The sequence below is a fragment of the Scyliorhinus torazame genome, chromosome 10, assembly GCF_047496885.1.
Source record: "Scyliorhinus torazame isolate Kashiwa2021f chromosome 10, sScyTor2.1, whole genome shotgun sequence".
In the NCBI taxonomy this organism is placed as follows: Eukaryota; Metazoa; Chordata; class Chondrichthyes; order Carcharhiniformes; family Scyliorhinidae; genus Scyliorhinus; species Scyliorhinus torazame.
In genome coordinates this window covers 34,237,377-34,259,941 of record NC_092716.1, presented here as the reverse complement: position 1 = coordinate 34,259,941, position 22,565 = coordinate 34,237,377, and the positions used below count along the sequence as shown (strand labels likewise).

Here is a 22,565-nt window from a genome sequence, read left to right as displayed (position 1 = left end):
GACCATGGCGCGCACACCCTGGGGATCTCCATCTGATTTCCCCACACATCCCGCTGGACATCCAACATTTGCCGCCTGAGTGGCAACGCCAAAGCCTCATCATCTGCCTCGGACTCTGCATAGTCATGGTCTCCAGCAGCCCTCCAACTGCTGGTGCCCTGAGCACTCTCTGCCTCCACCATCTACTCATGCGAATGATGTCTACTGTTTCTCAGAAGTCCTTATGAGGAATGAGACGAGCCTACATTATTTTCACTCTTCGCCCAGCTTCTGCCTGCTGGGCTCTTACCTTCCTCAGAGATTCCAGTCTCCTGAGGCTCTTCGCCTCACTTGCATTTGAGTTCCAGGGCTCCCATCTCTTGGCTGGTGAGGATTGCCAGTATCGCCACACCACCACCAGTAGCGGATCTCTCTGCATTGTTGTGACTACGTATCTCTTGATAAAGCAAAGTCCCATTCAATACTAAACTCTCCTTCAGCACCATTCCAAGCTGTCCCTCATCCCCGTGAGCCATGTGGACGTCCCAACCCCTTTGCACACCTGATCCTTTGATAGACCCAGGGCTTCAGATCTTATCTCCAGCCTCAACACACGGTGTGTTCTGAGACTCCCTCATTCCTACGCCACGGAGAGCAACGAAGGACAGGCACCCTCCCTCAATTCCCCGCACTGAACTCCCCAATTCCCCATCTCAGAACTCCCCCTTGCCAAGCGCGAAAGATCATTGTAACTTTGCTGGCACTGCAGCCATGTGCATTGTACCAGGTTGTGCCCGCTGAGCAAAGCTGCCACCTCTGCTCAGGCCATCTTGGTGTGGTGGGTTGGCCTCCTCCTACCATTCCGTGACATCAGGATGTCCCTCTTGGCAGTCACCGCTTCCACAGGAGCGCTGGACAGTCCCCCAAGAATCGGGGGAGAGGCATTTATACTCACCTGAAGTGCCCTCCTGGCTGGAGTGTCTGCTGACTGCTGCTGCCGCCATGATGCAGACCTCCCATCTGTCTCCTTGGATATCTTCAGCGATCTCTGGCAGCCACCTTTAAACTTCCTGCTAGGTCACCATTGGATCTGGCACCCGCCACGCCTCTCCCACTGCTGGCCTTGCAGACCCTATCCAGATGAGTTTCACGCTGGCCTGCACTTAAATGACTAGCCAGCATAATACTGTGCTCTTTCATGGATCTCGAGCGGAACCGGGAAACACAGCCATGCCCAACCCAACCGGCTATGTGTGCACATAGTGTGTAACGTTCTTCGCCTAAGTCATCAAGTTTGAGCTGAAAAAAGGTGGATTTTCATGTTGGTAAATATAAGGTTATAAATCAGGAAAGGAAATTGTACAGACTATGAAAGGGTACCTTTTATGAGCTCAACTGTGAAATTTATTTTGTTTATTTGAAATCTGATGTTGAGCATAGACTACGTGGAGTAATAAAAACAGAAAATCCTGGAAATGCTCAGCAGGTCAGGCAGCATCTGTGCAGAGAGAAACAGTTCATGTTTCAGATTGGTGATCTTTTATTAGGGTGGCAGGGGCAGAATCTCGCGTCACATTTAAAAAGCACTTGGATGTGCACATTTAGTGACGTACCCTTCAGGAGTATGGACCAAGAGTTGAAAAGTGAAATTAGACTGGATAACGAATTTTCAACCAGCACCGACTTGATGGACCGAATAGCTTCCACCTGTGATGTACATTCTATGATTCACTATTGAGAATGCATTCTGGAAAGGTTTTTGAATTCTCAAAGTGAACAAGGGCAGCGCGGTAGCATAGCGGTTAGCACAATTGCTTCACCGGTCCCAGGTTCGATTCCCAGCTTGAGTCACTCTGTGCGGAGTCTGCACGTTCTCCCCGTGTGTGCGTGGGTTTCCTCTGGATGCTCCAGTTTCCTCCCGCAGTCCAAAGATGTGCAGGTTAGGTGGATTGGCCATGCTAAATTCCCCTTAGTGTCCAAAATTGCCCTGAGTGTTGGGTGGGGTTACTGGGTTATGGGGATAGGGTGGAGGTGTGGGCTTGGGTAGGGTGCTCTTTCCAAGAGCCGGTGCAGACTCAATGGGCCGAATGGCCTCCTTCTGCACTGTAAATTCTATGATCTATGAACAATGCAGTGTCGCGTGCTGAATTTCAGCATAATCCTAACGAACAGACTATTTTGAAATTTCTATGGATTTATTTTGAAACCTATGTCCAATTTTAAAGATCCAGTGACCCATGATTATGAATGGTTTGTTTTTCCAAAATTATGTTTTGATTTTTCCAAAAAGTCTTCGAAGAATATTTGCGATTTAACACTTTGGAATGTAAATATGATTTAAAATCCAAAATAGAGGTGAAAATTGAGGCAGGGGATCAATTGTTTAGCTAATTTGAGCTGCATCCTCAGGCCCAGCTGGGAAGTGTTAATCTTCGTGATGGATTTATGTGTTATGACACATGAAAATGTTATTTTAAAGAAGAGGAGGCATAACTGTCAGGGAAACTTAAATCAATCACTTTGGAGACTGAATTTGAAACTGGCAACGATCAAAGGCAACAATATTCCATTGACGACTGAAGGGTGACAGCTGAATTGAAAACAAGCAGTCATCCGTCAGATTGGCAGTGTATATAAACCTAGGGCGCATCACTGACATATTGGCATTTATGCATCAAAATGTCGCCAACTGAGGCCGTAAAGAGTGGAAATGCTCGTCAGATGGAGAGTAGGAAGTTCTTACAGTCCATGTTTGTATATTTGGAGTGTTCCTACAATATTTGCTTCACAAATGATCACAGCCTGATCACTGAATCTAAACATGGGCGGGATTTTCCAGCCCCTTACCGCTCGCGGGATCTTCCGGTCCAGCCAAAGCTAGTGGGGGTGTAAATGGATGGCCGCATCTGTGGCGGGAAAACCTGCCGCAATCAGGGCCAGAGAGTCTTGGCACATATCTATGATTTGATTGAACAGGAATATCTACAAAATATTGAGTAGTTCAAGTTTTTAAAGTGGAAGACAAAAACTTCGAAGCACAGTGGTTAGCACTGTTGCTTCCCAGCGCCAGGATCCCAGGTTCGATTCCTGGCTGGGGTCACTGTTTGTGCAGAGTCTGCACGTTCTCCCCACGTCTGCGTGGTTTTCCTCCGGGTGCTCCGGCTTCCTCCCACAAGTCCCCAAAGACGTGCTGTTAGGGGAAATGGACATCCTGAATCCTCCTTCTGTGTACCCAAACAGGCTCCAGAGTGTGGCGACTAGGGGCTTTTCACAGAAACTTCATTGCAGTGTTAATGTAAGCCTACTTGTGACAATAAAGATTATTAAATTAAAATTTAAGCCCACTTTGCTACAAGTTTTCTTCACCACCTGCCTGACTTTAAAAACCTAATTTAAACCTAACCTCTTCAACTCCGTTTTTCAGCTGCTTTAAATCTTTATTTGCCTGGGCTCAGCTGTATTTTTGCACATCTCAGGAGGTTCTACTCATTTAAATACATTATGCAAGTATAAGTTTTGAAGGTAGCAAAAAATATACTATGTGAAACCTGGATATAGGAGTCGGAAGACATTTTTTACCAATTGAAAGAATTATTACCAAGCCAGGATGAAGGGGCTAGTTTTAGTATCTATACTTGCAGAATGATTTGGGTGCCGGTATCCACAGATTGTTTCCAAAATCGTTCTTCTTGGGGTAGAAGAAATCTGCAGTTTAATTTTTGTCCTTGCCAATAAAATATATCGCCAGGTATAATTTGCAGTTTGTGCAGAACATTTCAATTTTTTAATGTAGTAATTCAGGCAGGAGGTTCAAAGTTTGCAGGCAATGGAAGCTACCTACAATGTGTGGCACCTGTCTTTGCCCCAATCTCGATCCGTTTGTTGCTAAAACCCTCACCCATTCTTTTATTACCTCCAAACTCAATTGTTCTAATTCTGTCCAGGCCAATCTCCATCTTGAACCTTGGGTTTGAACTCATTCCATCCCAACGCCCAGCAGAAATCGCTCTGACTTACCTCTCCTGCCACCGGATTTAGACTTCAGAATGGAAGATTCTGCCCACAATATCTGAATTGATGCTCATCCAAAGGCAGAATCTTACAGCAGCAAACTATCTCTTTTAAACTTTCAGACTTTTGAGTATAATCCAGCCTTAATACCTACTTAAGCAGTTACTAATTAATCAGTTATAATTTAATCAAGACATAATACTTGGTCAGTCAACTGTTACTGGCTGGTTGCTAATTATACATCATTCTTAATGTGAGTTTATTAACTACAGAACACAAAATGACATCTTTAGCTCAGTGTTGGTACATAATGTTGTCGTGTCCTTGTTAACTTACTACAGGATGAAAATAGTCTATAAATGGTCAAGTCACAATAAAATTCCACTACCCAGGCCTTCCTACACTATGTTACAGTTCTCTTTACATACACCCTTTTGCTTTATTTAAATAAAATGACTCACGGTCACATATCTGCATGCTCTTTCTGAACCACATTTCTGTTTAAAAACCCTACTGACTGAATGTCTTTTTAAAAATAAACTCCCATGTTGTAATAAAAAACAAAGCGTAACCCAGACTACCCCTGCTGAGTATCCAAGAATAGAGACTTCCCCAACACAGTGGTGTAGGTTGTTTAGTGATTACTGATTGCTTATCGTTTAATATATTTGGCGCAATAGATTATTTTCTATGTAAAAGTGGGCAAAGAAATTCCAAAATATTGTATGCAAATACTTAACATACTGCAACTGTGTCAGGAATGTGTTTGAATTAAAATCTGGCTCAGAATGAGAGGGCACAAATGTGGGCCTGGGTCATTTTATTCAAGTTGCATTTAGTTCTGAAGTTCCATTGTATATACCATAGGATGGTCTAAATTTCTTGAACCTGATGGAATTTTGCAGACAACTGATGTTGTACATGAGAATTGTTGTATTATTAATGCTACAATACCGTGTACTTTTACTGTAGCCACATATCTTCTAACTGAAATATTAGATCAATGATTTTTTAATGCAATGTGCAACAATTAAGATGCTTGTTTGGCCTAGGGTCATCTAATGCAAATTAGTTGTGGGAAAACAGCAAGCATTCATTAAATAAATAGAGTTGATAAAAATTTGAATTCTATCTGAAGAAAGCGGAGCTCCTGTAAAATGCATTGCCCTGGAGAGCAGGCTGCCCTTTGCAGTTTTAGAATGATTGACTTTTATCTCAAATTATTGGAATGAAAATTTCACAAAATGGTGGTGAATTTGCATTTTCTCCCATTACAATGGCGTTGATTGGTGCTTTAATACAATCACAATTTGCATGCTTTAGTAATTTGAGGAAGCCAGCAGTAAGAGAACAGGTTTATTTAACTATTTATAATATTCTGCTCAAGGCAACAGCTCGCTCCCAGCAGAGTCCTTGCTGGGAGAACTAACCACACCAGGCCCTGCTTTGGACCGACTGTTATGTTTGTTTGTAATGAGCTCCGCTCTGTCTCCTATCTGGGAAGCCCATGCTCCACGAGTCCTGCGGGGAGATCAACAATAGTGTCCCTGGGCATCACGGTGATGCAGTAGTTAGCACTGCTGCCTCTCGGCGCCGAGGTCCCAGGTTCGATCCCAGCTCTGGGTCACTGTCCGCGTGGAGTTTGCACATTCTCCCCGTGTTTGCGTGGGTTTCGCCCCCACAAAGAACAAAGAAAAGTACAGCACAGGAACAGACCCTTCGGCCCTCCAAGCCTGTGCCTACAACCCATAAAAGATGTGCAGGCTAGGTGGATTGGCCACACTAAACACTTAATTGGAAAAAATGAATTGGGTACTCAAAATTTATAATTTAAAAAAAACAATGGTGTCCCCGTGGGGGTCTAACCCCACCACCCCCTTCAGCCACCAATGGTGGGGCCTCTTGCGCCGCTTCTACCGCCTGTGATGGCTCTGGGTCGAGTGGAGTGTATCGGTTTGTTGACCACCATTTCCTGGTCAACCTCCGAAGAGTGATTGCCAGGATGTCGGTCCCGGACACGACGTCATCCGCTGGTATGGGTCTTCCATGTCCATCTGTGGTCCAGGGTCATCCTCCTCCTGCTGGACCAGATGCTGTATTCCAGATGGCAGGGTCCCCAGGCTGAAGGATGGTTCCTGGCATGGAGGAGACGGCAATACTGCCGGTTGAGTGTCGTGAAGTGTAGGCTCTCACGTCTTCAGGTGGTCCAAGTGCTTCCACTGAACTATCCCATGAACCAGGCCTTTGTATGAGACCAGACCCATTCTTTCCAGCAGAACGCCTGGGAGCCAAAGTGCCCTGGTGTAGCCACCTAAAATGGCTGATTCCCGATTAATTTGGTCAAACCCCGATCTAAAATGGTGAACTAAAAAGGCTGATGGGAAAATCAGCCAACAGGACTCAAAAGGTCAGCTGCAGGCAGAACAGTGTATTTGGCTCTGGGGAGGTCGGCCCAGACCGATACCTGCAACCATTAACAGCACATCAACCCAGCCATCTGCATTTTAATCGGCCATCTCCGGGAACAATTGCTACAAATTAGCAATTGAAAGCCGATCCAGACCTGTCGGCGCCAGCAGTGGCTGAGACAAAGAAAGGTGGACGACCACCCCCCGATCAAGGAAGCGCCCCATTATTGGAGCATATCGAACCCAGTGATTGGGAGCAAGTCCAATCACTCGGGACCAGGGTCAAGGTCCGCCCCGAGAGGCAGGAAGCCCCTAGGGACTATAAAAATAGGGGCCAAGTTCAGATCGACCCTTCTTCTCCTACTCACAACCTTCGAGACCCTTCAACGAAAGAACAAGTAAGTCTTACACCAGCGATCGCAACCAGATAGGTGTTCCAGACTATCGACCCGTACCAGCTTTTTTTGAATCCCACAGGCCAGACCCAATTTGATAGACCATTCGTTTCCCTGACCTGGTGGGCCATCACCAAAGTTAAGTATTGACCTTTAGTGGTAGGTAATAGTCTAGAAGTAGGATGATTGTATAAGTATTTATTGCTGTATATAATAAATGATGGTTGATTTAACATTTACTAAGCGGTGTGCTGCATTATTAATCATTACTTGAGCTTGAACCACGTGGCGGTATCAGAAAGATACCTGGCTACTCGTGAGCAAAGGTGACAGAATTAGAGCTAATAAAACTAAGGCTAATAAGAGCAACATCGGCACCAAAATTGCAGACATAGACTTCATCGCCTGAGTGAAATTGTCACCCTTGTGTCCTCAAGTCGTGGTGCCTCTTCTGTGTCTCCTGCTGTAACTCCAGTTTCCTGCCGTGAGACTCAACCGGATTCTAAGTCACCGGCCCATCAACAGTTCACTGAGGCGATTCCCGTCATCTGTTTGTTTGTAAGGAACTCCAGCTGAGTGGCCTCCGCCCCCTAACAGGGAAGCTTGTACTCCACGAGTCCTATGGGAGATCAACAATGGTTTCCCCGTGGGTTCGTGGGGTGGGCTCCTGGGGGTTATAACACATTCATACAGTTTATTTAAATGCAAATAACATCCTGACTCATGGAAAAATAAAAGTGAACACTGTGTCAGGAGGGGGTAGGTAAGATGAACAAGCATTGATCAAGCAAGTAGATGGTTATTGGAAGCAATTTCATAAAACACAGGAACTATGTGTCATGGACCCGGATGGCTGAAGGTTCTGTCTCCAATGGAGGTGCACAAAAGAACAGAGTAAAAGAATAGAGTATTGAGGTCGGGGGAAGATGTAAAGATGCAATGTGGCATGACTACGAAGGAATTTAAAGATGAGGACATAGATTTTAAACTGAATGTTGTCAGTGACAGAATTGGTGTGTTCCTTTCAATTGCCCATGATCAGTATGTGTGTATGTAACGTGTGTGTTTCTTGCACTCCGAATGATTGTCCCAATTTAAATAACCCAGCAGCAAGCTCTTTGAGAGTTTGAAAAACCAAAGAATGGTATCTATTATCACACACTTATCACTTGCCTCAGAGGTTTAACATGTGATATTTCACTCACTTGTCTCACACATTATCAGACCTAGAAAGATTAGGTATAGATGAAAGTAAAACAGTACAATTACAATACATGATTGTCTGACTCTTTCATGGCAGGAATTTAGTTTCTTCGATGAGTTGATTCTTCAGTTGAAGTGAAGGGCTTGTAAAGCAGAGGATTCTAAGTAAGCTGAGAGGCTTCTTGTAGTCAAATTTCCAAGTGGTTTGTTCCCAAGTGAACACAAAGTTCACTGTGTGTTTACCAGTTCTTGCAACTTGTCTTAAAAAATACGTTTTGTTTTCTAATAAATCATTCTGAGTTTATTGAAAGAAGCCTGGTTAAAGTTTATTTTATTCTGTACAGTACCGGAGGTAGATAATTGGCCATTTTGGTCAGTGAATGAAACAATTAAACTGATCGTGTTACTTGTGGAGTGGTTTGCGCCCCTCCTGCCGGCGTGGAAGGCCTTTGGCGCTGCGCCAGCCGGGGCCAAAGGGACCATCGGCCGGCGCGGGTCCGCGCATACGCGGGAGCGTCAGCGACTGCTGACGTCATCCATGTGCGGGGGGGGTTCACCTTTGCGCCGGCCATCGCGGAGGCTTACACGGCCGGCGGGTAGGAATAGAGTGCCCCCATGGCACAGGCCCGCCCGCAGATCAGTGGGCCCCCGATCGCGGGCCAGGCCACTGTGGTGGCACCCCCGGGGCCAGATCGCCCCGCAGCCCCCCCCCCCCCCCCCCGAGGACCCCGGAGCCCGCCCACGCCGCCAGGTCCCGCCGGTAAGGGACCAACTCCAATTTACGCCGGCGGCACCTGCATAGAACGGGCGGGACTTCGGCCAGTCGCTGGTGGGAGCCCGCTGACCGGCGCAGCGCGATTTCCGCCCCCGCCAAACCTCCGGCGCCGGAGAATTTGACAGCCGGCGGGGGCGGGATTCACGCCGCCCCCCAGCGATTCTCCAACCCGAAGAATCCCGGAGACCCATAGTCTCCCAAGAACACTGTTATTGTAAGTGCAGTGCTTGAGATGTCACCAGCACCAAGGTGCAGTTTAATCCACACATGCTAACCTGTACTGAGTGAAGCTAAAGTATCTCCAAGAAATGGCCCATGAAATATCAAAGAAAAGTTACCTTATGGTCATTTCTTTCTCTTAAGGAAGTAGATGAGTAACAATTACCCAAATACTGTTGATTCTTTCGAGAACAATATGATAAACAAAGAAAAAATATTGAAATTTTCAATATTGCATTGTTTTAATTTCTTTTTCTTAATTAAATAGATTTTAGGCACCAAAACCAATTTAAAATATTGGCACATGCTACATAAATAAAATAGAACTTAAGCCTTCAGGTTACCTAACCACTGAACCACATAATTTTCTCAATTGCTGTTGAATCTCATGGTGTCTGGTCCTCCACTCCCTTCTAAACTTGTGTATGTGCCAAAGAGATGTGAAGAAAATGAGCAAAACAGAATTTGTAATTTAAAAAACCAAATGACAGTACTTGGCAGAAAGTAAAATATGTCCTTGGATCTTGAATTAATTATTTCATAAACTCACGCAATGTTAAAGTTTCCAGTGTTTACAAGTCACATTTGTCATGATGTTTGTTAGAAGGTCCCTAACTGTTCAACGACTAGCACATCTGTAGTTCATTCACCTCTGAAAAAGGAGAAAAGTTGATTCTTCTAAACTCGCCACTTGTTCCAAGTGGGCATGTTTATCCATTTGGTTGTGTCTGTTTTAGTGTGAATTTAATTTTTCCTTGTGATTTCCACCTTTTGTTAAATTCCCCATTTTGAGACATGACTGAATACATATTCTACACACACTCAGCCAAAGTTTGAACATATTGGACAATTAACGTGGGAGTCATTCATAATTTCCCCTTCCTCTTTAAATATTCTATTCTCAATGTGCATGAATTTGATTTTTTTTTCTTTATGATGACAGCTGGCTGATCCCAATTTCTCGCACATTGGTATGCCTTTGTTGCAGGCACTCTGTTTAGCTGGGCCCTCGTGCAACTATGCTCCACCAATGCACAGAGCTGCAATGCAGCCAAATCCTTTTGCTGGGAATTTATCTGTAGATAATGGAAAATCATTATAAATACACAAAAACACGCAAATGCAAGCAAGCATAAAAATGCCATTGCATGGAGTCCCTCGGAAGAAAATTTAGACACAGAGCGAGGAGTAATCCAATATGATTAATCCAAAATTAGATTTGTGCAGGTCTGAACTTCTCTTTTAGCTTAAAGGTGACCTTCATATATCTTGTAAAGTTTTATAAAAAGAAAAACTGAACTTTGATTTTTCAAAGGATTGTTCGCCATTTTGCTGTAATGTAAAAGGGTAAGCAGTTGAGCCAGGGATTTTTCCAACCAATTAATTTTGTACCTTGTTGGATGAAAGAGTGAGAGAGTGAAAAACGATGCTGAGTGTGGAGGAAATACTCAGAAATTTCCAGGTGTCAGACATAAAGCTGTTGCCTGCCTTTCTTTTTGCGAGGACTTTGCAGTATGCATTTTTATGAGTTGAATTGGTTTATGTGCCATTTTATTTCCTATGGAATCCTGTCTAATTTGTGATATCCTTTTGAGCACTTTTGCAAGATTGATTCTATTTTTAATCAGGCAAGTGACTCAAAGTATGGTTTTGTTCCCCTGTTTATTTTCTGCTTGTATAGTTCTCTCTCCCTTTCCATTCTGATGATGTAAATAGAGCCGTCATTGGTTTAGACAAAGGTTGAGACACCTTTGTAATAACATTTTGATCAATATCAACAGACGCAGTTTGCATATATGTGGCATATTTAACATAGAAAAGTTATCTAATAGCAAATGCAGAGACATAAAGAAAAGCTGATTCTGATGTTAGGATATTGAGCAAATAATTGGTCACAAAGTTGCGTTTTAAGGAAGATAGAAAGCTGAGGTGTCGGGTTGACAGGCAAGTAGCCTAGGTTGATCGGGTGAGAGGATGTACAAGGCCCCAGAGTCATAAGGACAGTGGGTTAAGAGTTTGAGAAGGTGACAGAAATAGCAGGGAGGAATTTAAACATCTAATGTGAAATTGAATGCGAGGAAATGAAAAGCCAATATTGCTCAATGAAGCTCAGTAGCTCAGATGAAGTGGACTTAATACAAAGTAGGATTTAGGGCGGCATGGTGGCACAGTGGTTAGCACTGTTGCCTCACAGCACCAGGGACCCAAGTTCAATTCCCGCCTTGAGTGACTGTGTTTGTGTAGAGTTTGCTCATTCTCCCAATGTCTAAGTGGGTTTCTTCCGGGTGCTCCGGTTTGCTCCCACAGTCCAAACATTTACAGGTTAGGTGTTTGGCCATGCTAGATTGTCCCTTGGCGTCCAAAAGGTTAAGTGGCATTAACTGGGTTTCATGGATGGGTTGGAGGCATGGGCCTAGGTAGGGTGCTCTTTCGGAGGGTCATTGCAGACTTGATGGGCCGAATGGGCTCCTTCTGCACTGTAGTGATTCTGTGATAGACAGATGAGACATAGATGAGCTGAGCATTACAGATCGTGGAAGTTGGAAGTTCTCATCTAGGGAATTAATAAAACAGTGGGCTTATTGTATCAAAGTGACAAAAGCATATTAAAGGGGCTGAGCTGGCATGGAAGTCGGTGATGTTGCAGGCGTGAAGTTTTGTAGTGCAGAGGATATGGAGTTGGAAGCTCAGTTCGGTTGAACAGGACCTGAAGCGAATGTGGGAGGATATACTGCAGGAATCTCAGAATGGGGCTGGTGGACGCTACACAACAAGGATCTTAAAGGAGAGGCCAGAGGGTGAAGCATAACGAGGACATTTTGAAGAAGTAGGGAAAAGATCAAGTTGTAATTTGGTGAGAATAATGATCCCTCCACCAACATGTTTTCAGGTACAATTAGGTGAAGCGTCGTTAGTAAGGCTGAATATCATTGCCCAGTGGCAGTCAGCACAGTCTGCTATAATCGAGTTAGATAAGGAACACCAATAGAAGGCTCAAGTGGACCATAAATATCAGCATGAGCTGGTTACAGTTGAATGCTCCATTTTGGGGTTGATTTGTCATTGAGATGTGGGCGCCACTGTCAAAATGAACACTTCTTGTCCATCACAAATTAATTGCCCTTGATGAGAAGCTGGTGGTGAGCATTCATCTTGAACTGCTGCATGTAGTGTAGGTGCAGAAGGAGTTCTATGATTTTGACCCAGTGACCAAAAAGAAACGCCGATATAATTCCAATTCCGGATGGTGTGTTGCTTGGAGGGGAACCTGCCGGGGTGGTGTTCCCGTGAGCCTGGTGGTAAAGGGCGTAGGTTTGGAAGATGCTGACGAAGGAATCTGGCCAAGTTGATGTAATAAGACTATAGGTGGCAAGTGCCTGTTCATGAGTTCTGGAGGGAAATATAGAGCTAAACAGCGATTGTTGATCTCAGCAGAGTCCAAAGGGACAGTGGTGGTGGGGTATGAAGACAAGAAGGAGATTTTGAAGTTAGCCCACCACAGGTAACCTGGACTAGAGGTTTGGCAAAAGAGGGGAATGCATTATATATTGAATGAAAATTAAACTGTTTGAAGACTTTCAGAAATATATATATCATAGAATTTACAGTGCAGAAGGAGGCCATTCGGCCCATCGAGTCTGCACCGGCTCTTGGAAAGAGCACCCTACCCAAGGTCCACACCTCCACCCTATCCCCATAACCCCACCCAACACTAAGGGCAATTTTGGACACTAAGGGCAATTTATCATGGCCAATCCACCTAATCTGCACATCTTTGGACTGTGGGAGGAAACCGGGGCACCCGGAGGAAACCCACGCACACACGGGGAGGATGTGAAGACTCCGCACAGACAGTGACCCAAGCCGGAATCGAACCTGGGACCCTGGAGCTGTGAAGCAATTGTGCTATCCACCAGGCTACCGTGCTGCCCGTATATACATCAAAAAATGTCCCTAGCCTTCAGTCTATGGTAGCATTTGTTCTGATTGATGCTTCATTCATTTTTGCCCCATGAGTGGTAGAAACTGAAGGTGGAGTGTCATATTTTCATGGTTTTAGAAAATATGGTAGAAATTTATGAGCATTGTGCACTTTTTTTTAAAAATCCTTTTCTCCTTTTTACACCCAAATTGTGAGAGCTGAATGGGGTATACTAAAGTACTAATTTAGCTTCATTACAGAAGCCAGGTTTCTCAATCAAAGTCTGCTTCACAATGTGAGGACAAATCATGATAATGAAATCATGTTTTAAATAGGTAGCCAAATCATTTTGCGCAAATTAATAACCAACAAAATAAATGGCTATGTTTTGCAAAATAATTGTCTATTAATGCTCATAAATGTTTGTGCACTTCATCAGGTCTCTGTAAAAAAAAAAAAAAATTGCCTCCATTGTCTATGATTCCAAAGATAATATTGAATAACTCCTTACTTCCATTTGAGGTTAAACTGCAACATATCTTAACAAAGATAAACATTATTCTGACGTATAATAGTATATCTTCTTTGAACTTTTTACGGAAAAGAAAAACCTACAGTTGAATGCTGGTTGTGTTCAACATCTAAAAGAAATTCTGTAAAGCTTGTCACTGGTTACTACTTTCCCATAAAGACTTTTGTACATTTTATTGTTACTTTCCTGAAATGCTCCTATGCTCAGTTGTAACTTGCTAAAATTTAACAGTCACCACAAAATGTAGGTCACAGTTTGCCCCGGGGAGCTGTCTGCCACTTGAGTCCATATCCTCCAGCGGTTCTTGCAACACAGCCAGTATTTTAATCGCTGTCAGTTTTGGAAGAAAAGCATATCTTCGGCAGGCTGATGAAGAGGGATCTTTTCATAGCGTTCCCTGGTTCCGACTGAGCTTCCTATTTAATTACAGCTGAAGTAAAACCTCGCTGTACCATGCATTTCTCAAAGCAAATAGAATGTTGTTGCTTATATTAACAATTGAGTATCCAGGTTTTTCTTGTCTTTGTAACTCATTTGAGCGCACACTATGGTTTCTCATGGTCCACGCACTTAAGTTTAAATCAATAATCCCATTAAGTTTGAATACATCTCGAACTGCGAAAACCCAGTGTATTCTGGTGTTCTGATTTAGCATTTAATGAGGGTTTTTTTTTAGCTGTCTAGGCTCACGAACCTCAACCCAGTAAGTCAGAAATATAAGTGCTAATTGAACTTAGTTGCTTTAATTGGAAAGGTCATACTCTTGGGGCCTATGGATTAGTTAAGGTTCACTGTTGTGGTTTGGAAACTCCTATATTTTAATAACTCATTTGTCTTTGCTCCGTTGACTTGTTTAAAGCATTTTTAATTATCTTTTTTAATATCTCCATGTACTGCAGAAAATGTAATATTCAGTCACATGGCCTGGTGAGGCACTGGGAGAATGTACTCCATGGTCTGTACATCTGGGTGTGTCTTTTTCTTTCTCATCCTTTTGCAACAATTGAACAATGAAAACTTAAAAGGATCTTGGTTTAAAGCAAACTATGCCTTCTCACTGGAAAATTACACTGATTCATGCAGCTTTTGAATATATGATCATAAAGAATAACAAATGTCATTTTTTCTTTCTTTAGGTATTTAATTGGTGAAGAAGGCTACTGTCTAACGTCTATGCAGAGTGCTCTCTCTTATGTGGAATCTTTATCCAAAGGATGAAAGTTACAACCTGCATTCACGATGAATCTTCAAGAATAGTTTTGTTACACTTCCTAATGGTTTATTTTTATATTGTTAAGAACATCCGCTGAAGTTACTTGCGAGAATGCCTCGAAATCTTGAAGGATAACTTGATGATTGTGTATATTTGTTTGGGATAATGTGAGGAACCATATACAATCCAGTGAGGAACCAGTCCAGTCGTCATGCAAACAATTAATGAAGAATATTTATTAAAGAAAAGAAGACATAGCAAAAGACTAATATACACTCTGGCATTTAAGTCTATGTATATGAATAACTAAACACACTACTTTATCTGAAGTTACCTCTTGATCCAAAACTTTACCCACGTTCCCTGAACTAAGACACTCCAGTCTATGTATATGAATAACTAAACACACTACGTTATCTGAAGTTACCTCTTGATCCAAAAATATACCCACATTCCCTGAACCAACTAAGGCACCCCTTTTCCCAAGCAATATTCAATTTTAGTAACTCTATAGGTCAAATCCAGTTAATAGTTACCATGCAATACCGCTAAGGTGACCAAGTCTGAAAAAACGTCTCTTCCTGGTTCACTGAAAGCACAAAACTGCGTCTTTTAGAGGAGACTATCTACAATTTGCCGTGGCTCAAAATGTTAGCTGGAACAGGCCTCTCTGGCTTGGATCACAGATGGAAATGGCCTGTCTGACTGTTGGATGGAAAACTAGCCTGTTTCCAAATGAGGGTGTTAGGAATTATACAGTTCAATCTCTTTGATATTCCCCTCTGTAGATTCTGCTGTCTCCTCGCTCAATTTCCTTTAGAAGTTATCATTTGTATAACCCCACTGATCTCGGGTAAACAATGTTTCTAATATGGCCATTTGCACCTCAATGTCTCTAGACACTGACTTATCTTGTTATTTTTCCGTTATTTCATTTTCATCTCAAGGTCACGGTTAATCTCGTTAACTTCCCACATTCCTGACTATATTTAATTCACTGGATTCAAGGCACTGTTCTTCATGAATATATAAAATAAGTTGAAGCATTACATTATTTGTGGCAATCGTTTCAATGTTGCACAAAATAATCTTACTAAAAACATTGTCTCGGTCTGTGAGATTATTAGGACAAAACATTGCAATTGCTTGCGGGTAATAATGTGCATTACAAAGCAAGAAAATTCAGTATTGCATACCAATGCTGGAGAACATCACTACATACTAGTGGGCAGTGGAGCTAGAGAACTGCACACCCCCTCCTGCACCAGTGCAGGTACTGAATTATCCACTACGTTGGTTTTGTTCTTTGATTCAATGTATTGTAATATAACCATATGTTTAGAAGGTGATTTTTAAATAGTATATTAAGTTCTAAATTGGCAGATTTGTTTATTTTCTATGTTATAGTTATTTAAAATAGAAGGATGTAACATTCTTAATAGGAACTGTAAATCAGACTTCTAGCACTATCTTCTAATGCTGCTTTGCAAAACCTTGAGTGCACGCTCGCCTAAGAAAACGTAAGACATTTACCAAGATCACAAAGATTTCTAATGCTGTTCCTATGAATAATGCCTGCCTTATGCTCTTGGTGACTTCTAAATATTTTTTTTTCTTTTACACTTTGTTTTATATATTTATATAAACATTTCAAGGGATGTATTTTTTAATTTATTCATGGGATGTGGGTGGCACTGGCTGGGCCAGCATTTACTGCCCATCCCTGAGGGCATTTCTGAGTCAACCACATTGCTGTCACATATAGGTCAGACCAGGTAAGGAGCACAGATTTCCTTCTCTAAAGGACGTTCGTGAACCAGATGGATGTAGGCGACAATCGACCATGGCTACATGATCATCATTAGTCTTTTAATTCCAGATTTTTTATTGAATTCCAATTCCATGGTGGGCTTCCAACCCGGGTCGCCAGAGCATTACCCTGGTTCTCTGAATTATTAGTCCAGCGACAATACTACTATGCCAATGCGTAGGGAATTAAGTAATTGTCAAATATCATTCTGCTGCATATGTCCAATGTCAGATCTAAAATTAAACGTACCAGGAGTTAAGGGGCTCCTACTAGAACCTGATGAATCAGCTGAAGAAGCTGCCCTGGGAATCCTATGGAAGTTGTTGGGCGATTGTCAGCTATTTTCTCACACATGCTTGTGCTGTGGTGATGATCTGGAATTACTTTATTTAAATAACATGATGGGCTGCTTGGAGTAGCCACTCAACCACTGACCATTTTCCAATAGGCTTTCAGGGGAGATCAAAATGAAATAAATTGAAAAGGAGAAAAGAAGGATTGTTCATAGTAGATCCATAAAGGGAAGGCAGCATGCTTTTTCTATTAAAACCAGGCAGCACGGGCTACATGCAGGAGAAACTACTTTTACCAATGCTCTTTTCACTTCCCTCACACCTCACCACTGGCTTACATTCAGATTCAGTAATATTTACCCAAACAATATATATTACTGATTGGATTGTGTTAGAAGGCTCCTTATAATTGATTCCTGTAATTTTTAAATTGTTGAATATTATGTATGTTTTATATGACTAGTTCACAGTACAGTAAAGATCAGAGAAAAATCAGTCTTGAATCAAAGTTTTCTTTGCTTTGAATCACTATATACATAGTGGTGTCATTGAACATGAAACAGGTAGATTATTGAGATTCCATAATACCCAAGTTGGTTTCAGTATGAAAGTGAAATAGTCTAACTTCCAAACTGTGTCAGCTTTCTGGAAAAGAAGAACACAGTTGAAAAAGTTACCTGCCAATTTGGGTTTTGCAAACTGGCCTCCAAACCTGGCTATCTCTTAGATTGTCCATCACTAATAGGTGACATCTTAGAATCAGGAGCAGAGAAATTACATAGACTTGCATAGAATGTACACCGCAGAAAGAGGTCATTTGGCCCAACCAGTCTGTGCTTGCGTTTATGTTCTGCACCAGTCACCTTCCATTCATTCTACCTCATCTTGTCCTTCCATACATAGATTTAAAGATCTTTGCCATGTTTTCCTGATCATTCTTTCCTGATGGGTGTAATCGTTCAGTTCTGCCACTCTCCTGTCAATCATTTTTGCATCCACCATGTTTACATCCTTTTTAAACACTGAAGACCAGACTAGTGCAGCCTAACCTGGACACTATAGGTGTCACATAACTTCGCTACTTTTAAACCCCTAGAAATAAATCCCACAGCCTTTTTACACATTTTTCATTGTTTTGATGACCTGAGATGCTGCATCTAATTATTTGTTCGCCTTGTATCTCTGCTCTTCTACTCAATATTCCATTTCTTATTTTCTAAGTGCAGTTGATGTTTTAATCTTTTCCTTACAAAGTGCATCCCTCACATTATGTACCTAAAGTTCATTTGCCACTCAACTGACCAGTCTGCAAGCCTTCTAATGGCCTCTTGTGTTATGTTGCATTCCCCCTCCTTGTTAGCCGTATTCTTCAGTTTGAAGGAGAAACATGATTTCTTTGAAATTGAGTTGCCCCGACAGTAATCTGTAACAAATTGCCTTACCAGAGTAAGTTTGTGCAAAATGTTGTGAATCTCATGAAAGCAAGTTGAAGAGGGGACATCATCTTAATTTTACTGTAACCTCTTTGAAGATGCCATGTTTTAAAAACTCAGTGGAAGGAATACTTTCCATTTGTTGTCATTTGTGTAAAATTGCAACTTGTAACTCAAGATCTACAGTCAACTGGGGGCTAATTGATAAATATATCGTGCACATTTCAAACATTAAAAATGCTATTTTAATGATTCACTGTTAAAGTTGCAAGGAAACAAAGCAATAGTATTTGAATACATAAAGAATTTACCATGAAATATTCTAGACATTATGACCACTTTAAGGAATCCGGTGATGCGCTGCCAATAATTTGATAAATGACTATTGTCCAGATATAGCCCTAAGAATGAATTTTAAAAGAATTGAAATGATTCAATGATTTCATCAGACATCGGAGACCTTTTTTGTGGTAATTTAAAAAACATTAAACCCAACTGACATTTGGAACTGAATGCTACTGCCTGTCTTCTGAATCCCACTAGATTTAATTGTTGATATAAAAAAATTGCAATTATATAATTTATTGATCGGTACAGCGAAGTCCAGCCATCTATTATGCTCTGCCCTAGGACTGGTCCTCAATCAAGATTTGCACATAAGGTTTTTGAGCCTTATTAAGGAAGAGTAGTTGTTTTGGTTTCCCATTGTCTTCCTCGCAGTTTTTAATCTTCAAATTACTTTATCCCACGTGTTCTGCAGCCACAGTTAAAGAGCCCTGCCTATCCTTTTCAATGGGGGTTGGGCACTTTCGCCCATCGGATAACGGGTATCCCTTCTGCATGTCTTCTGGCGCTCCAGTCTTCACTCACTGAGGCTGTCTGTAGGACCTGAGCCCAACCCTTTAGACTCTACTGAGGATGCTACCACTGAGCCAGTGTCCACTAAGGGGATGTGAGTACCTTACTTGGTATCAACAAGTATTTAAAGACTACTCCAGTCTCAATTCAGCAGGCTGTTGAGGCCTTGAACCCTTCATTCTTCTGCCCAGTGATGGCAATGCTGATGCCAAACCAAAATGTTGCCAAGTAATTCATGTCAATCTTAGTTTCATACACACAACCATACAAATTAAGAACAGGAGTAGATATTGGTCCCTCGAGTTGGCTCCGCTTTTTGATAAGATCATAGCTGACCTGACTGTGGCCCCAAATCTACTTTCTTGCCTAACCCCTTTGACTCTCATTTCAATCCAGATGTCTTACAACAGGATGTTGGGGAAAATCTTTTTCAGCTGAGTAACTCCAGTGCAATGATCAATGGCATCCCTCTGAAGAGCAGTCCAGCACCCTGTTCCCACTCCAGTCCCACTTAAGACAATGGTGTGCTCTAATTACCTTGGGCTTTTGTATTCTGCAGAGTGTGCATAACTTTGTTTTATGAACTGGTCTTGGTTATTTGAGTTGAATTGTCTCATACTTTTGTTGGCATATTGATGTTTCATTTATGAATGTGCATTTTGAAACATTTCTCCTTTCTGAATGTTAGGTGGAAGTGGATGGGTGATATGAGGCTGAGATTTTTGAATGTATGAAACAGTTTTTGGAAATATAAAATGACGTTTCCGTCATAATAAAACCTTGTCAACTAGGGTTATTGAAAGGGGCAGGAAGTGAGTAAACACTGAAGGGCCTTGCAGAGATCGTGAACGAAACTGGGCTAAGTCCCATGGCAGTTGATGTTAGGTGGAAATCCTATCATGTTAGTCAAAGTAGCTATGTTTGTTAGAAAGAGATTTTTATAAAAATAGTTGAATTTTAGATTCTTGTATAATATTTATATTTGAAAGGAATAAATGTGTACAGATGATTAACTTACTGTGAATTTTGACGTGAAAACCTTTTTGATCTACGTCTGATCTGACTTGACCACAAAATTGGAGCCAGAATAGATGGTATCGATTTTCTTTTTCACAATTCAGCTTTTAAATCTGCTTTCTCTGTGACCTGCTAATAATGTGAGATCTGGTTGAAAATCAGTTTCGATGTTTCCGGTTCATAAAGGGAGAGATCTTTTTTTGATAATCTGACAAAACGTGAAACACTATTTCCAAATGGGTCTTTGAATCAATAGCGATACTGTACAAAGACTTGAAAACGTGAAGTGTTGGATCAATGGAACTGCAAACATTTGTTCAAAGTGTTGTCTCTTTTCTTTTTAGCTTGTGTTTCTTTCCCTGTTTTCCATGGATCTTACAGTGGTGAGAAAGCCCTGATGTTTTCACAGGGAAGTTGTGCCGGTTGGACTAATTTACTTTATAGTGCTGCAATTCTATGGTAAAACTGCCATAATTTCTGTAACGTTTACAATGTAACCTTAATGGTTTTTAAAGGACATTTAAGCTTATTTGCTAACTTATGCTTACAAACAAATGAAGTTGCTGATTCTTCTGTAACAATGTAAGAAACATGAATGTTCTGCCCCAATTATATATTTATTCAATTGTTTAAATGTAATCTTATGAATGTATTAATAGATACCGTGAATCTATCGATTATTGTGAATTCCTTTTTTTTTTTTTGAAGGGTCAAAATAAAGATATGGTATGGGGAAGATCCTGGCTTTGAGCTCCCTTGATCGCTGAAATGTCACCTTAAACAAGACTATTTTTTGTCTTTGAGTTTTAAGTTTTGTTTCAATAATGACAAATTTGTACATCAAAACTACTTCTGACAAATAAAATTTCATGGTATAATTCTATCCAATATTAGCTATAATCTTGTCCGACTAAAGTATCTCTTTAAATTAGTGGTATGATTTTGAAAAGTCACAGCACTCCCAAGATATTGAACTGCATATTCTTTCTGGAATTCAGTTATCTTGGAAAACCCGGTACAAGCTTTTTTCACATTTGTGTCTGACGTTATTAGATTATCAGTGGAATCCAACCTGAATGGGGGTAGTGCTATTCAATCAGCTGCCAAAATGCCACTTCAGACCGCTGCCTGGTCCAGTGTTCAAGTGTGTGATTGTTTGGCATATTAAGCTGCAGTGTAAATTACTACATAGTAATTTCTGACTTGCTTTGTGTTGCTTGGTCTCTGCTGACCACTTCCAGGCGTTTCCTACTGCAGGGGAAATTGGAAATGTGACTTGATGCAATGAATTAAATGGGTCTGCACTACTTTTTCTTTGAACAATTATTACCACTTTTCTCACATAATTTATCATTGTTTTAGTTAAGAAATATTCTGGACTAGCCTCTCTCTGGGTGAGGTTTGTCTTGAGCAGTAATAAAAATAAGGTGATAACCTGCTCTACACTCTGTCTGATTTTCTTTTTCAATATATGGGCCACTAATTCCCTCTTGTCCCTCTGCTTTTTCACAGGTGGAATTGCACCCTCATTAATGCTAATTACAGTTGCATTTTGATAAGTTAGCCTTTGGTTAGCAAAGTTGAATCATTTTTTTTCATGCACGGGATGTGGACAACACTGTTAGGCCAGCATTTATTGACCATCCCTAGATACCTTTTAGAGGGTGGTGGTGAGTTGCCTTCTTTAACCGTTACAACCCCTGAGATGTAGGTGCACCCACGGTGCTGTTAGGGAAGGATTCCAGGATTTTGACCCATCGTCAGTGAAGAAACGGCGATATATTTAAAGTCGCGGTGGTGAGTGACTTAGAGGGGAACCTCCAGGTGGTGGGGTTCCCAAGTATCTGCTGCTCTTGTCCTTGTAGATGGTTAAAGTCATGGGTTTGGAAGTTACTGTAGTGCATCTTGTAGAAGGGCTGGTTTAGCTCCGTGGGCTAGACAGCTGGTTTGTGACGCAGAACAAGGCCAGCAGCGTGTGTTCAATTTCCGTACCAGCTTACCCGAGCAGGCGCCAGAGTGTGGCGACTCGGAGCTTTTCACAGTAACTTCATACTTGTGACAATAAAAGGTTATTATTATCATTAGATGGTACACATGGCTGGCACTGTTAGTCGACAGTGGAGGGATTGAATGTTTGTGGAAGGGGGGATTGAATATTTGTGGAAGGGGTAACAATCAAGTGGGCTGCTTTGTCCTGGATGGTGTTGAGCTTCTTGAGTGTTTTTCAAACTGCATTCATCCAGGTAAGTGGATATTATTCCATTACACTCCTGACTTGTGCATTGTAGATGGTGGACAGGCTTTGGGGGGGTGAGCGTTGAGTTACTCGCCAGAGGAATCCTAGCCTCTGACCTGCTCTTGTAGCTACAGTATTAATATGGCTAGTCAGTTTCTGATCAATGGTAACCCCCAGGATGTTGATTATGGGGGATTCCGCAATGGTATTGCCATTGAATGTCAAGGGGCAATGCTTAGATCCTCTCTTGTAGGAGATGGC

The 22,565-nt window shown here is 41.8% G+C and overlaps 1 protein-coding gene across 2 annotated transcripts in view; it reads left to right on the top strand.

The window, feature by feature from the left end:
- Positions 1–20,968, top strand: part of vps9d1 (VPS9 domain containing 1) — a 130,292-nt gene extending 109,324 nt beyond the window's left edge. For both annotated transcript variants that reach the window (XM_072517939.1, XM_072517938.1), the window contains one exon: positions 14,581–20,968. In XM_072517939.1, the coding sequence (XP_072374040.1) occupies positions 14,581–14,662 (82 nt within the window). In that variant the 3' untranslated portion in view covers positions 14,663–20,968. The remainder of the gene's footprint in view (positions 1–14,580) is intronic.
- The last annotated feature ends 1,597 nt before the right edge of the window (positions 20,969–22,565 follow it).